Source organism: Vanellus vanellus, assembly GCF_965231255.1.
Source record: "Vanellus vanellus genome assembly, chromosome: 3".
Classification (NCBI taxonomy): domain Eukaryota; kingdom Metazoa; phylum Chordata; class Aves; order Charadriiformes; family Charadriidae; genus Vanellus; species Vanellus vanellus.
The window spans coordinates 88754165-88771281 of record NC_138907.1 but is presented as its reverse complement, the minus strand read 5'-3'; the positions used below and the strand labels follow the sequence as shown (position 1 = coordinate 88771281).

At 38.5% G+C, this 17117-nt stretch overlaps 1 protein-coding gene across 1 annotated transcript; it reads left to right on the top strand.

The window, feature by feature from the left end:
* Positions 1-256: 256 nt before the first annotated feature.
* CFAP206 (cilia and flagella associated protein 206) lies at positions 257-15867 on the top strand (the record flags this gene model as incomplete). The annotated part of the gene is made up of 12 exons (XM_082480476.1): positions 257-364; positions 2036-2119; positions 2406-2496; positions 3599-3787; positions 4060-4218; positions 5140-5348; positions 6239-6358; positions 8731-8929; positions 9624-9761; positions 11765-11958; positions 13022-13165; positions 15637-15867. The coding sequence occupies 12 exons, from the start codon at positions 257-259 to the stop codon at positions 15865-15867; spliced, it is 1866 nt and encodes a 621-aa protein (XP_082336602.1).
* Positions 15868-17117: the final 1250 nt, after the last annotated feature.

The following is a 17117-nucleotide window of genomic DNA, read 5'->3' as shown; positions in this document are numbered from 1 at the left end:
GGGCGGGAGGGGACCGGGGCTGGGAGGTGGGCGCAGGGGAGAGAGGAACGTTTTGGGGGCGGCGGGAGCGCTGCGGGTTCAGGAGGGGGGTGCCCCGAGCAGCGGTGGGGCCGAGGCGGGGCGGGCGGCCCCAGACCGGCGGTACCAGAGTGAGGGGCGGTGGGGGGGGGGCTTCGCCGCGCGAGGAAAAACGTTGAAAAACGCACCCGAAATCTTACGTAAATGTTAATCCCGTTAACGTGTGTGTTTGCCCAGTATGTCTTACGACCAGACCGAAAGTCTCCTCAAGAAAATCATTCGCAAAATCGGCCAAGAATGCGCCGCCCAGGGACAAACCCTTTCTGAAACCTTGGTGGCGTTCATGGTAAGTGCAAATTAAATGTTTAGGGTTGGTTTTTTTATTATTATTTCATCTAAGTGTTTTTCTAATCACGTTCAAATTCTGCTGTCGTCCATAGAACATTAAGATAAATATCATAGAATCATGGAATGGTTTAGGTTGGAAGAGACCTTGGAGATCATCTAGTCCCAACCCCCCTGCCGTAGACAGGGACACCTCCCACTAGACTGGGGACTATATGTATAGATAGCATATAGACCAGAAGTTTCAAACCTGGGTGCCTATATCTTAGCAATCCACACTGGTTTTAAGGCTTTCGTGAGGGAGGGGCTCCATTTTACACACGGTGAATAGTTCCCCCGACATCGCTGATGGACACGGCTTGGACTGAATGACGTGAAGCAAGGACATCCATCATTCCTTTGGCCTTAAAAGCCAACAAACTTCCCTGCCCAGGCTGGGATGGCAGCAGCCGAGGCTTTCAGGGGTCACTTGAACTTTGGAAATATGTCGGTTTCTGAAAAAGTATTAATTCCTCTGCAGTGCTATCTATGCGAATATAAGGCCCTGAAAAGGCTGCAGGTCCCAAGTCCTGGGAACTCTGACTCAGAGTTCTCCCTTAGTTTTCGTCTACAGGCAGATAAAGTGAAAAAGAGAAGTGTTCCCAAGTTTTAATAACATTTCTTTCCACTCTCTTGAATGAACAAAAAGGCGTGACGCATAGGTGAATGTTTATTGCAGCAGCTTTATTTATTCTTTGATGTTTACTTCCTCCCTCTATTGTGATGGATTCTTTTGTTTGTTTCTCTCTTTAGGCAGGGCCAGGTAGTGTAAACAGGCTCAATATTTGAAGGAGTAGGCTTGGATCCCACTCAAACTAAAAATGAAATGGAATCAATCTCAGCGTTGTCCTTGGTAGACAACTATAAGTATCCTATTATCCTATCCTATTATATCCTATAATATAGTCTGAATGCATCTGCAAAGGTCTATCTGAAGAAAGATGGAGCTAGGTTGTTTATTGATGGCGTTAAGAACAAAATCAGCTCTTGATAAACTTGTATATGAATGTAAATGGTTCACAGCAGTACTGCTAGTCTGCCCTTTTTTTTTTCCTAAAGGTGACACTGTGGCTTTAGAAAATGCATGGGGCTCAAAAGTGCTATTAATCAATTAGGCATGAAAAAGGAGTATTAATCAATTAGGTATGAACATTTTGATGAGTAAAAAACTTGTACAAGTGGCTGGCAAGATACCCAGCATGCATGCTGGTTGTAAACATGCACATATTTCCCTGTATGCGGAACACCATTAATTTTTTATCCAAATGGTAAACATTTATATGATACATATAACACCAACTGAGAAGTTCATAAGCAACTGTGATGGATTTTTATGAAATTTTACTAAGAAAAATATTTTTTCCAGGAAATTTTTAAAAGAGCTATATTTAATTACTTCTCTTCAAAGTGTGCATCACGAATATATTTTTTTCCACTTATGTCCGGGAACTGAGATTGAAACTGGCAACATGTGAAATGAATTAACTTTGTTTCATTATCAAAGATGGAAATGGAAAAAAAGAATAGTTAACAAAATATTGACTGCATCTGATATTTTTCAGAAAATAAAAGGTTAGTTGCAAAGAGTGTATGTTGAGATGTAAATTAATAGCTTTCTTTTGGCAATCTCTAGGTGAAAGCTGTTGTTTTAGATCCAAGAAACTACTTTAATGTGGATCGAATCCTTACAAAAAAAGATGTGCAAAATCTTATCCAGGTAATTCTGACATGATGTTGAGACTAAGGCTCCAACTATAGCATTATTTGTTACCTGTTCCTGTAACTAAAATACCATTTTCAAATTTTTAATGCTACTTTATTCACATGGTTCTGTAGCTGAAGTGGACTGTTTCCTCATGTAAATAAATGCCTTATACTTATAAATGCCTTATATAGAGAGAATGGTAGCAAAGGGGCTCTATTGCTGTTGTGAAATAGTTACTGTTGGTTCAGATGTTTACCCAGTAATGACAAAGAACTCACTTCTCTGTCTCTCTTCTTAGCTCTGTGTTACCAGACTGCTTGACACAACAAACCCATCCCTGAGCACAATTAAGATGCAAGTTTACTTTGATGTGAACTATGCAAACCGAGGTATTTTCAAATATGTTTTCATAGAAGAACTTGATGCTGAGCTTAGGTTTTAATATCTCTCTCTGTAGGGCTAATAATGACTCCTGTTAAATGACTGCTGGCAGCAAAGCAAAATAAAAATCCCTGGAGAAATGTACTATATAGGAGTATGGTATTTCAGTATGGATATAGCAGGGAAAAAATGTACATTAGATTTGAGAGTACACTCATCTCATCCTGTCTGAGAGATTTACTGAATGTAATGTATTAGAACACTTGAGAACAATGATGCTTTCAGGTGCGGTGGGTAACTGCCTTCAGCAAGAAAAACTTGCGCTGCACCTGTGTATCTGAAATAGAACCAGTACACAGAACTGCATAAATGTATCTGAAGGAAAATGTGATCTTTTATTAATATCCCTAATTGATATGAGTAATCTTGAACAATCAGTTATGGTTTTGACCAAGTATGTTTTGGTCTCATCAGTGGTAACTTCATACGGTCTGAGAATGGGAATGTGGAAGAAAAATGAGATGGGGAAAATCTCCCTGCTGTAACTGTAACTTCAGATCTCAATGGGACAGTGAGGGCTGGCTGGGACACAGAAGACAGAACAGGAATAGATAAAAAATAAACATTTCTGTGCAAGGAGGTCATGAAAATATTTTCTTGTTAGCATGGATTAAACCCAAAAATTAGCAACACTAGGAAGCTGCTCCAAAGTCTTCTGGACTCAATAAGCTCAATAAGTCCAGTAAGATTCTGAGATCCAGGGTAGTGTTCAGATTTGGGCGTGTAACTTCAGGTGTGTATGAAGTGTGTGTGTTTGTTTGTTAGGTCCTACTGCAGTCAGAGGAGTCCAGAGACCCACAGACTTGCTGCTTAATTTGGCCTGAATAGTTCTCTGGACTCTACTGACTGATGTTAATTATGCTAATTATGTTAATGTTCAACTTCATTGTTGTTAATTATGACGGTATGGTACCTTGAACATCTCTTCCACATATCTGTGCTTCAGAAACCTTAAGTTGGTGCTGTGACTGTGGAAATGAATTGTACTCGCTGTATAAGCCAAATTCCAAAGAATTTAGATAGCACTTACTAACTGTCCTTCTTTCCTAGCTGAATTACTCAGTGAGCAGCATTGTGTTCTGGAGGGAAAGCTGGCTCCTGTGGTTAGAGGTATCACAGATAGTCATCCTCGTGTACAAGCAGAAATGGAGAGTGTGTATCGAACGATTGTTAGCTATGTGCTGCTGAGCTCTGGCCTGGGATCCCCAACAGATATTGAGGTTGTCAGGGAGGTAACAGGTCAGTAAATTCACAGCTGTGAAACTGGGCTTTTCTTATTGAAAAATGAAATTTCACCTTCTCTTTGCTGATCCTCAGATACAGATGTGGGAAACTGTGATAAATGCTTACTACCCAAACTGTCACTGCTCAGCCTTGAACTCTAAGCTTTCCTACTTTTTGGATTTCCTACTTTTTGCAGTTGTTCAGGAGAGGGTATTTTTGCTTGTTTAATGGCTTTCTTTTCTCTTCCCTCATACTGAGGGTTTTCTCACCCTTTGTAATGCTTATAGCTGCCCTGCAGAGTGTATTCCCTCAGACAGAGATGATTACTTTCATCTCGCTCAGTAAGAAGAAAAAAGAGCAACAGCTGAAAAATCTTGCCATGCTAGTCACAGGAATTCGGTTGTACAACAAGGAGTGCGGGAAAGGAGGCAGCAGCATTGATAACTGTAAGTAGACAAACTGCATTTGGGCTGTGTATTCCAAATTAATTCTTGTGGCCACCTTCACTGGAGCAGCTCCAATAATATCCCATCTCTCCAGATAAGCAGCTTTGACTCAGGGTCTGTAAACCTGAAGGAAAAATACGTATTTGGTATTTAATTATAGGTTTCCATGTAGGCTACTACGTTTTAGCTAAGAGGTAGCCCTTTGTGGTTGATGTGGAACAATTACATGTATTAACTTAATGCACTAATTTACCTTATGATAACTTGTTCCCTGATCCCTTGCCATTAAGTGAATTAAATATGTAATGTTTACCTTTAAAGGCACTTAATTAAAATATTGAAAGAACACTGTCAATCCAATTACAATTTTCTGTTGCATATGTGTAATGAGAAGTGATAAAAGTTGCTGGTGCATTATCTGTATTCTGATAATTTAGAGTAACCTCTTCTGATTCTTAACATGTTCTCAAAACTCTTTTGCATTTTGAATCCTCATCAGTGGAAGTGGTTTTGTGAATATGCATGTAGTATTGTAGCTCAGACTTCTTTGTAAGAAAAGTCTGCAGCCCAATTTTAGAGGAAACAGAGCACTGAAAAATGTGCAGATTTCCTGAAGTTTCTCAGGAAACCCATTTCAGTGGTATCAACTGAACTGCACCTACTATAAAGCAAGTTTTCTCACAGTCCTCAACTTGCCTGGGATATTTCCTCACGTATAATTCTGTTTGGAACCACTTGACTAGAAGGATACAGTGGTTGAATCGAGTATGCAAGCATTTGGAAATCCATGAATATAAGGACAAAGTTTAGAAATTTTATTGGAAGTCTACTTTGCTTGAATACTGCACTGTAATCTTTTGCTAATGATTTAAATAATTCTTTTTATATGTATCTCACATTTATTTTATTTTATATAAACAGTGCCAGCCATTCTGAATGAAGCCATTCTGTCAGCTACACAGACTGTCGATGAAGGTCTTAATATGTGCCGTAGACTAGCCCACCAGTACACAGCCCTGTTGGAATCCATGCAAGAAGACCAACATAGATACGCACAGCTTAGTTCTTTTAAATTAAAAGAAGCACTGTTCAACGTGAGACAATATGAGGCCTTCCTTTGCATCCTTCTGGTGAGATACCATGATGTTATATCCTGTGGGTTTTTATTGCAGATGGAATGTATTCAAGTTACCTACTTGTAGAATCATAGAATTGCTGAGGTTGGAAGGGACCTTTAAGATCATCAAGACAGAAATATAAGAAAAATTATTCAGAAATAAATTAATTTTATCTCAATATATGAGGAGCTACATCATCTGTCATGCTGAACTTTGTACCTAACTTGCTAGGTTTGGTTATTGTCAGGTAGAAAACAAAATGGATTAATTGTTTGCTGCAGTTTGACCGTGCTTCCATTTCATTGCTGGAGGTTTCCGTTTGTGGTTAAGTTCATTAACGAAGGACTGAAAAAGTAGAACTTTTTTCTTCTTTGCATACTGATACCCACTCTGCCCCAAAAGGCATGAAAGAAAAATATCTCCTTGTTCAATCCATAAATCATTTCAATTTTAGTCTGCAAACACCCCCAAAACATATGGAGTCATCAGAAGTCTTTGAAGAATACAATTTAAATTCTTGAAACTTACTTTGTTTATGAAGATCTTTTCATTTGTCTGTTGCAAAACTGCAGGGTTTTATTAGTTTTTCCTGTATATCATAAAGCTTGGAAAAATATTTCTTTTACCTTTTTTTTTTTTCGGTTCTCTTCATTATAAAAATGGAGAGGTTTTCTATAAAAATTACTAGTATACGTTTGAGAGAAGCACCTGGTTTTACACCTGAACACTTAAGGAAAAATGTATTTTGTGGAAAGTTAGGGTGAATTTCGTTCCTTAATACAGTTGTCAGAAAATAGTTGAATGAAGATGTCTGAGTAAATACTTATTACTAAATACTAAATGCTAAGTAAATTGATTTTTTGACTGCCATACTTCTTATCTGAAGTAAGTTCTCTTTCCAGTCTGATGCAATTAGAAGTGCTCAAGAAGTTGAAAAGATGAATGTGGAGTTTGCAGCAACAATGGACCAGTTGAAAAACACAGTGCAGAATAAGGTTTCCATAGATACCAAAGAAGTTTTTGTAAGTATTTTGAATGGAAAACCTGTTTTTATTTGATTATAAAAAAATACTAAAGTATTACAAAAGACTTTGCCTGTGTATTTTTGCATAGTTTGTGTTAAGAAAAAGGCTGCATTATTTTCTATTATAACGTCATCTGTGATTTTTGAAGGGGCAACAAAACTAAAAGACTTGATCTCAAGTTAAAAGCAAGGTACAAAAATGGTGGGAAGGAATTAAATAGTATTTTACTATAAGTGTCTTGAGTAATTTTTCAGTATTTCTAGTTTTACAGTGATTTTTTTCCTGTTTTGTGTCAATACTCCCTCCTGTTCTTTGTAGAAATATTAAGAACGCAATGATGACAGATCATTGCACATCAGAGTGTGATTCTTTTTAAGTCGCTTCAGAGAGCAATTCCTGTAGTTGCAGCATGACTCCTTGATACAATTTTTCTAAAGAAATCAGGTTTCTGTAATGGGGGTTTCAGGCTCTGTGCCCCTCCCAATGGCTTCTGAACCTGTTGGCCAGTTCCAGTCAAATTTGTCAGTCTAGAGATCTCAAAACATGTTATTTTCTTCAAGAGTTGCTTGTTTTTTCACAACAAGAGGGACACAGTTAGAGCCCTCCTAAGATCAAGTATGAAATGGGAATGCCACAGTTGGGTGCTGGGTTGTGTGCTGTCTGGCCAGTGAGCAGCTACATACCTCTGCACAGTCGATGTTCTGTACTGTCTCACCCTTAGCTGGGAGCTACAGGACGTGGGAGGGAGGTGCTGGAGGGAGAGGGAATGAGTGATGTGAACTGTGGGTATCGTGAAGTAGGGTGCTTGGTGACCCAGTGAAAACCTGGGATTATTATGATGGCAAGGCATAAAGGAAATGGGAGAGAAATATGTTGAAAGCCAGCTTCATTTAATTCTCTTTTCATGGAAGAGCTCATTATTTTTTGTGATATGTCTATCATTTTAATTCCTTGTAGTTAGCTGTTGAACTACCATGCAGTTCATACATATGTTAGGTTATATTTCATCCTTCTAAACCAATAATCAGAAAGCAAAATAAAGTCTAATGTGAGGAGGGAGGAAGGAAGATCATGCCCTCACTACCTACTCAGGAGTATTTTTTACATTTCCTGTAAGGGCATCTGAGCTGGAAACTCATGGGACCGGCACTTTGACCAGGGTACATCTCGTGTGTGATCTGACACTTCAGGTTATGTGTGCTTGTGATTTTATAAGCCAGATGTTCTTATTTGGAGAACATTTTCCCCTCTCTTCCAGCTGCTCAAAGCAGTTTTCTTTTTTGTGGGGCTTAAGTGACTGATACCTTACCCTTTTCCCTAGAAGCAGTCCTTCCTAGATTTTCTATTCTCTTCGGGTTGGTTAGTTGTTTTTTTCTTCTCTGTGGAAGACAGAATATGCAATGTCTTTTGATTTCAGGTCTTTTTCAGGTAGAGATTTCCCTGTTACTGCACCATTTAAACAGTTCTTGGTTTTGCCTAGTTGCTGAGAGGCTGGATCCTACAGGAATGTAGAGAAGCGGAACATTCTGCCATCTAAAAACTGTAGGATAAGTCCTATATATGTCGTAAACATTTGTTTTAGGAACCATAGTAGATTTCATTAATATGCTTTGTTTATTCTACTAAGGATGATTTTGATGTTGTTGTCTCTCCTTTAGTTTCTTCCTTTTTTGTAACCATAACATTTCCACACCGTTAGTGATGCAGATGGATTCCAGAGCTGACTCTGTTGGCTCTTCTTATAATAATGTTGTTAACATGCATAAAATATAATGTTGTCAGCGTACATTTCAGGTTTGTTGAATCTTTTCCTGTAAATGCTCTGTATGTTTAGATGTAACAGGGCACATTTTATGTCACTGTCGCTGAAATCAGCATTTATACTCAAAGCTTGTAGGTTTCTTCTATGTCATGGTTAGAAGAGGCTTAACTGAAAAGTAAAATTACTGAAAAGAAAATTAATTCTGTTTTACCTCAAACCAGGACATTCTGTATGTGTGTACACCTGTATGTCAGCATCACTGCTGGGAATGACAGCTTCCAGTTTTGTCTTGAACCCTGTACCATTCTGAAGAGGACTGGACACCATTTGACTCATGATGGCCTCAGGGCTGTGGTACCATTTGGAGTAAAATGTAGAAAAGTACCATTCTGGCCTATGGGCATACATGCTGGACATATGTGCTTTGGGCATACATGATGGGAGCTCCTCTTACAAATCCCAGGAGTTCCCTTGGAATTCCCAGGTGCTGAAGGCCTTGGAGATCAGCCCCACTTTGTTCATAGCAGGGATTGTTGTGCACAGCATTCGAGTTACGCTGCAGAGGTAAACCAATCCTGGATTTCAGATAATTTTCTTTGTTTTCTAGCCTCTCTTTGTCGCGCTTTCTAACCTCTGGAGCGGCTTTCAGGATGAGATACTACTGCTAAGCTTCCTCACAAATGTGACTAACAATCTGCAACAGTTCTCGGAAATTCAATCAGAGCTTTTTCCTGAGGAAGTGCTAACATCTCTTCTGGAAGGAGTGACTGTAAAAAGTGACGAGGAAAGGATAAAAGAAACGATGGGTACTGAAAGTTATTACTTTTCTGTTTTCCTTCATTTTCCAAGATTTTGTGGTTTGAATTTTATTTACAGCAGGTGCTACTAATCAGAATTTACACAGTAAATTGAAATGAGCCTTGTAGTGTGTGGATTTATTTCTCATGTAGTGTAGTTTGGGCTTTTATGCATAAAATTAAAATATAACTACTAGATACAAACATACCTTATGAAAATGGCAGAACAATCACAGAAGAATATTTCTACATTTTTTTTTTTTTTACATTTCTTAAGTTTGTTTATGTCTTTTTATACCTTTCAGAGCTTCTGAAATGGGGGGGAGGGAAGTAAAAAAGCTAATCTAATGATACTTTAGTTACCAGAAGTATTTGTTTGTAAGATGGTTTCCCTAGTAACCAAGTTGCACCCCAAGGGATTTGTAATGCATGAGTGGGTGAAAACAAAATAGAATAAGGTATTACCTTCCTGTTGTTGTCCCCTGTTTCCAAAGAAAACTAATGCTACTAAAGAAGGCTCCTGCAGGACTAATTTTTCAATAGGATCTCTCCTAAGGCAGGGCTAAAGTTTGGCTCTTGGGATCTTGGCACTGCAGGTCATCCTGTGAAGACCACAGTAATCCGGTCATCCTGTAGCATTATTTTATTTTAAACATCTGACGTTTTGTTACTGAAATCCTTCCTTTGTTAAACCTTTTCTTAGGAACCAGAGTGAATGTTTCTGATTTCAAGAACCAAGAATGGCTTTTTCCAGAGACTACGGATAATTTTGATCAGTTGCTAATCCAGTACCATGGTTTCTGTGCACATGCCATTGGTGTGAAAGGCCTCACTCTCCCAGGTATGCTTTTGTAGTTAGATCTTTTCCTTGCTTTATCTGTACACAAGTACTAGTGAAAATGCAAAGACGTGCTGAATGCGTCCTCTTATGTCAGGGCTGGAGTACTGTATTTTCATGTTTGTAATTTTCACCCCAGATATAACTTACTTCCCCTGTTGAAGTATTTTTCTTTTAAAAATACCCAAACAAACTGCCCTAAATAGAAGATAGGAGGGCTTCAAAAGAAAGCAGGCATGAGCAAGCAGAGGCAGAAGCAAGATGGGATGGATAAATGTTTCCTCCTGCTATATGTGCATCTGTATAACCTACACTGCAGCTAAATGCAGGTTTGTTTGTTGTTGTTAACATGTTTTAATACAGGCATAGGAAAATGGTCTTTCCTTCTATTTTGTGTATCTGTCTGTTGCAAACACACCCATTCATGCCTACATCATATGTATTTTTAAACAGGTGGGTATAAAGTAACAAAAATCTTTTCTGAAAAGAATGCAAAAGTGCACTTGATTAAGTCAACTAATCATAGCTTTTTTTTTTTTGTCTCTTTTAGGGTTATTTGTCTTGAAAGCAAGCTTTATTTCAGCTACCCCATCAGTTCATGTTTTCTGTCTCCCTGTCCTTTATAGAACTTATCAACATAGAATTTTTTTAAACCTACGGGAGTTTGGGAGGAAAATATTACCATTACTTGGCAGTATTAAAAATAGATATTTTAACGGCAATGCAAATTACTTACACTTATTTAGTATTGCATACAAGAACAGCTGTCCTGGGTTGGACTGAAGGTCTCTCTAGCCCTGTCTCCAATTCCTGGATGTGGTCAGTCATGAACACTTGAAGATTATGAGAAATCAAGTAGGAATGATCCTTCCTTAATTATATCCTTCCCCCTTCTAGCAGTGTCTGTACCCTTCTGTTGAATAATCTTCGATAGACGTTTTTCATTTATCTAATTGCTTTTTGAATCCATTTAGAGTTTGCCATGGGATATTCTTACTGTCAAGAGTCCCACAATTACAATTACATATACCATGAAAAGGTACCTCTTCTTGAGATGGTTTTAAGCTCTGGCTTGATAATTTCATCAAAGACCTGATAGTCTTTCTATTAGGAAAATTAGCAAATAGTAATTTTATATTGCACACAATTAATGGTTTTGTAACCTCGTATCATATTATTTCTCTTCAGTTGCTTCTTTTTAATGCTGAAGTGGCCTCTTTCTTTAATCCTTCCTTCTGTGAAAGGTATTCCAAGCCTCTGATCTCTCCCAACACCCTTCATTTTTGCTTTTTCTTATTCTGTTGAGTAGGAACAAAATGTAGTATTACAGACATAGCATTCAGGTTCTTATAATGTTGGGTTTTTTCTCCCCCTTTGTTTGCATCCTAAAAATTTCTGGCATTCTTTTTGCTTTTTTGATTGCCACTGAGTAGTGCCATTTAATATTTTCAAGGCACTGTATATAATGATTCTAGGTCTTTCCTGGGCAGTGACAGCTGAAGTAGAGCCTGCCACTGTCCTTGAGCTCAGTTTATGTTTTCCTCTGTAAGTTATTTGGCCTTTATTGACATTTCATTTTCTCTGTTAATGTATTTCCACCTTCTCAGCTGCTTCATCTGCTTCTTCAGATAATTCCAGTGTTATGCCCTTTGGTGTAAATGGACTGCTGATCTTCAGTCAAACATTTGCAGGAGTTTATAGGGGAAACATTTGTGCATATGGGCTGTTTTCTTATGCTTTTTCTATAGGTATTTTATCTGTTGCTTTTCTGACAGACATGCACTAAGGCATGCTGGATGTGATCAAAAGCAGTTGTAGTGACCTAACAAAATAGAGTTTTCTGTATTTAAAAAAGCTTACTTTCAGAGATTTATTCTGATTTCAGAAAAAAAGGGAATTGAAACTGACTTGAAGGAAACACAGAATCTTGATTACAAATGCCTTTTGTATTGGATATCATACTGTTCATTATTTCATTTTGTGAGGTTTGCTTTGGTTTTTTTTAGGAAATCCTGCTATTGGAATTTTGAAGCACAAGGGGAGATGTTATGTTTTCAGTTCCAAAGAAGCTGCATACATCTTTGCTCAAGATCCAGATAAGTTCATTCAACTGAATGTAGAAAAAGCAAAGGAACATGCAGAGCTAATTCAGCTGCTTGAGCTTTGTCATCAGTTTGAATACCTTGCTCCGTATGCACAGGTACGTGTTGCCCATGCCTCTGGCTGAACAGCTGTTGGGTCACTGGTTGGTCTGTCCTTTCTAGAACATAAAGAGAACAGATGATACCCATCTTTAGAAGAGAAGTATCACCTGCCTATCATACAGAATGTCTGAAGGTCCATCTTTTCCAGGTCTTCAGGGTGTTGATAAGAAACATTTTCCCTTAATGCTGTTCTCACCTTATCTCTTCATAGGAAAATATTTAGAGCCAAAGGATTGTGGCAGAGGTAAAAGCTGTTCATCTGTAGCGTAGGAAGATCCTGTGTCTGATGTTTCTTTTCCTCATTTTTGAAAAAGCAGCTTAAAGGGACAATAAATAGATGCAATAGAAGATACACCACATACCATATTAACTGGAGCTTTAGCTCAGCAGTTCATCAGAATGTGCTGGACGAGAGCGTAGTGATATCTGGGGACAGGAATTATGGAATATATTACAAAACAAAAGGGGACTCATTAATAATAAATACAACAGTGCTACCATGTGAAATCCAAAGACTTGATTTGGATTCCTAGACAGTCTCTGTGATACATTGTGAATTCTAGGTCCCTAGCAATGGAAAGAACGTAGTCTTGAGCTGGCCCTTAGGGAGAAAGGGGTAGTTTATATCCTGGCTCTGGCAGAGATGTAACCACTTCTCCCAATTATGATTTGTGATTTTTAGTCCATTCATAAAGATAAATTGAGGTGCCTGCATCATAAAATGCTGGTGGTGGTGGTGATAGGATCCCTTTTTGCTAAAATCCAATGATAAAGCACTCTCTCAGGATGTGAGACTCTGAAAATCAGCTGTGGCCTCTGCCTAAAGGGTTTTCTGTCAGAAATTAAATACATCAAATACTTAATGGTTTCTTCTTGTTAGCAGAGACAGGGGGAACAAAAATATAGTTGAATGTAAAAATCATAATCTATTTGTGGTTTGCAGGTTTCTATTTGCTTTTAAAACGTAGCGTATCTATATGCTATTTTTCTTAGATGTCTGTATTCTTTGCATTAATGCCTTGCTTGGTTTTGTTTTGTTTTTTTTTTTTTTTCATCCAGGCCAGAAATGCAGACAAATGTTTGATGAAACCAACCACAAAATGTGACAGTAGCACTCAAACTGATACTCATATCTTGCCTCCAACTATTGTGACATCCTATGAATGGAATGAATGGGAACTGAGAAGAAAAGCAATAAAATTGGTTTGTATTGTTATGACCATATTTTGATTGTTGGATAACAAAGTTCAGAGTAAGTTATTGTAAGCTTTTGTTCCTTGCAACATAAATCTAACCTTATTCAAAGCTGCACACTTCCCTTACAACTGGCTCAATATTTTTTCCAGGTATTTGCTTTCCTTATTTCTAGACTTTCTTATTCTCCCACTTTTCCCATATTTTTCCCCAGTTTTTTGAGCAGTGCTTCCACTGCTAAGTCTATTCATTCAAAAATTTTCGGTTGCCTTCTTTAAGTAATAAGTACGTAAGTATATATAAGTATATATTTTACAAGCTTCTTTCTGTGGTTTGCCAGCACGTGCAGTTGTCAAGGTATAGCACCTGATCGTCACGATTCAGTCAAAATGAACTTGTGAGTACAGGGAATTTTGCAGTTACCAGTATCAACTGGACACAGAACACTGCAGGGTTGATTATTTTTTTTCTGTGAACAGATGCACTATGGAGGCCTATGGTCTGCTGTGCAGCCTGTTTCCTCTGTTGTTCTCTTTGCCATGAAATCTCCAACATTATAAAAGGAAACCAAAATTTTGGACTGAGAACTCTTGCCAGTGTTAACTGGCTTATAAAGAATTGTAAGTAATAGTTGTTACTGAGGTATATAAAGAAACCAAGGAGGTTTACAAGAGGCCTAGCTAAAAGCCTCCTTTGCTTCTGTAATGGACAAAAGCACATAAATAAATGTAAGATGTGGTCAGTGGTTTATCTTTAGCATGAGCAAAGGTGGATGTTTACTAAGAGCTGAGCATGAAGACCAGTCACAAGCAAATTTGTAGCTCATTAGTTTGAAATATTTAGAGAACGTACTTTAAAGTACTAAGGGTGTTTTATCCTCAACTGTCCATATGGGAGATTAGTAATGCCAAGCTGAAACAAAAAACCCCACATGCATGCAAAAGTGTTTTGTCTGCAGTGACTATGCTGAATTTGTAATATGGAAGTGATACAACATTTAGAATCAAAGTGCTAAAATAACACAAATAGCTTACCAGTGCATCTGTGAATTTGATACTTTAAGGGGGCCATTGGACAGACTTGCAGGTTTTGTTAGAGGATGAGCTCAGATGCCTTAGGGTATTTTTCTGTTGTCCATACTTAGCCAGAAAACTTGTAGTGATATGAAGTGTTAAAATGTAACTTCATTAGAACACCTGTTTGATGTGAGACATACAATTTTCAGCTCACATATGTTTCTCTGTACAAGCATAGTTCCTTGCAATAGCATTCATTCAGTTCTCAAGAGGGACAAACTTAGAGAAACAGGACCTCACGCCTGCTCATGTTTTAATTCTCAGCAAAACCCTCGGGGAAAAAAAAAGACTAAAATATAGTCTTTCTTTCCGTGCCATCTCTTCTGTAAATTCCTTATTGTTCTTTTCTGTATTTTCCATGATGACACTGTGCATAAGATTCAACTATCGATTAAAATGTGTCTACATACAGGTGCTTCAACTCCCATTCCAGTTGAGAGAGACCTAGCTAGTGGAGTCTGGAGAGTATTTTGGCTGACCCTGATATGAACACCAAATTTGGCCAACTTAATCACTCTCCAGCTTCCACTGACTCCAGTCTCTGCTGACTGGACTGGACTCCAGGGACAGTCCACTGTCCACCGGTCTCACAGGTAGGGGTCTGGATCCCACCACATGACACTGGATTTTGTATATTTCAATGACAACGTTATGTCATATGATTTACAGTGTTTTACATCATTGCTGACATAGAAGGAATAAGGAACATTTTGTTGTTTCAAGTGCTGACTTTGTAATATTAACACTGTGAGAAGTGGTTTTGTTGTTGTAATTATAGCAGTTTCTGTGATTAAACGGAGCTTTAATCATAAATTACCTTAACTTTTTCCCCTTGCCAAGGGGCTAATGTGCAATGTCTGGAAAGAAGGTATTTTTTCCTTATCTGACACTCTGTGACACCAACCTCCAAACCTCATCACATTTGGTAGAAACCAGACAAAGGCTTGATCCTGTAGTTTGGTTATCTACAATATTCAGGATTCTCAAACTTGGTTTAAGTTGCAGATGCTCAAAGAGATTTATCCCCCTGCCATTACATTCAGATTGATTGAAATTAGTTTCAAGCACTGGAAGAGCTTACCATGAAAACAACATTTTATTCTAACAAAACAAAGGCTTCAGTATTTAAGAAAATTTGAAGCACAGTGACCAAAGGAAAATACAGAAGCAGTAAGAGGCTGACTTAAAATGGTGTGGGCTACATACAGTGCCGTTCACACATCCTGTTAGTTCAGGAGTTACTGAATCACAGTTGCGACCATGTATTCACAGTAGGGTCACGTGGGCCATGTTCCAGGTTTGTGAAGCCCATAGATCTAAAATATATAAATGCAGCTATGTACACGATAGTGCTAAAACATTCAAACAAAATTTTCCTTAATGTGATTCTTTTTGTGTTTTTAGGCCAATTTGCGCCGCAAATTAACTCATGCCATGCAGACTGATCTCAGCCATATGAGAAGAGAGAACTCCACCCAAGTGTACTTGCCAAAAGACGTGAGCACCCAGACCAAGCGTGACAACTCAAGCAATGTACCCAGACCACAGGTTTTCTTGGAAGGTCTCCGAGGAGGATCATCACCTACTACTCATATGGTCAAAGTAGACTTAACAAGAGCAGTAGATGAAACCTAAGTGAAAATGAGAAATCTAAAGATACATATTGAATGTATATATACAAATCCCTGCATATATCTGAATTAAAATACAAAAGATTTTACTGTGTCTGTTGATTCCAGGAGCAGTTGATTTCTTTCATTTACCTTATCTGTTGGGGCTGCTGACTGGCATTAAGTGACAGAAATTATAACCCTGAAACACCCAGATTTTAAACAGCAATTTAGAATCAAGATGTTCCCAAAAATTTTAACTTAAACTAACATTTAAATGTGTAGTGTGTGTTCTGGGATTCTCTTGAGGTTTTAATACAATGATTGCTTGCTGAAACATTGTCCTTAAGAGCCATGTCGTTGGTACACGAAGAGGATAATGTAAGACAAATAGCTTTTATGAGATACAGAGCCAATGCTGCAGCTCCTACGGAGGCATCACTCCCACTGCTGTGAAATAAAACTGACCCCAAGGGAGTCACCCAAATGTCACAGCTCCACCCTGACAGCAGAACTGTCAAGACAGTAGAAAGAGCAACATGAAATCAGTCTGGGCCTGTCCATTCGTGCTGTCGTTAACCCAAGTGTTTGTGGGGTAATAGGCATTACCAGTGTAGTTCAAGGCAGGGAGGTCGAGAGGAGGGAGTCCATCTCCGATGGATCTGGCAGCCTTTCAGGTCTCTAGTAATTTCTGTATTCATTGGCTAAACAGCGTGCAGGTGAGCACACTGGAAACTGTAGGAACTTGACTTCAGGGCACCTTGTTCTGTTTCACTTGTGTTTGAAAAACTGAAGTACAACAGGAAAAGGATTTTAGCTTTATTTCATTGTGGCAGGGAAAGATGTGCCAGGTCTGATCAATGCAACTGCAGCTAGTTTTTCTGTTTGTGAAGACCTGAATCGTTTGAGCTTTAAGATGAAACATCTCAAATGTAAGTAGGGAGCACTTTAAAACAGATACTTTTCACAACAACAAAGAGTTCAAGTTACTATCTGCAGAGTGTCCAGGTGCGCAACTGTGATTGTACGGGGTGTGCTAAGGTTTCTATGTCTCTTTTTTGGTCGGGTGCAGCGTGGGTTCCTGGGTCATTGTTATACCAACTTGTGATAATGAAGCTTGAAGATTCAAGCTGCTGGCTGATTTGTCTGTGGTGCTGTGCAGGGCAGCATTCTCCTTCCGTTTAGCTGTCTCCAAGGCTTCGCTTTTTGAAGTTGTACAACTGGGACCAAACTACAAGGCATTACACAACAAAAGGACTAGGAGAAGAGCCCAGA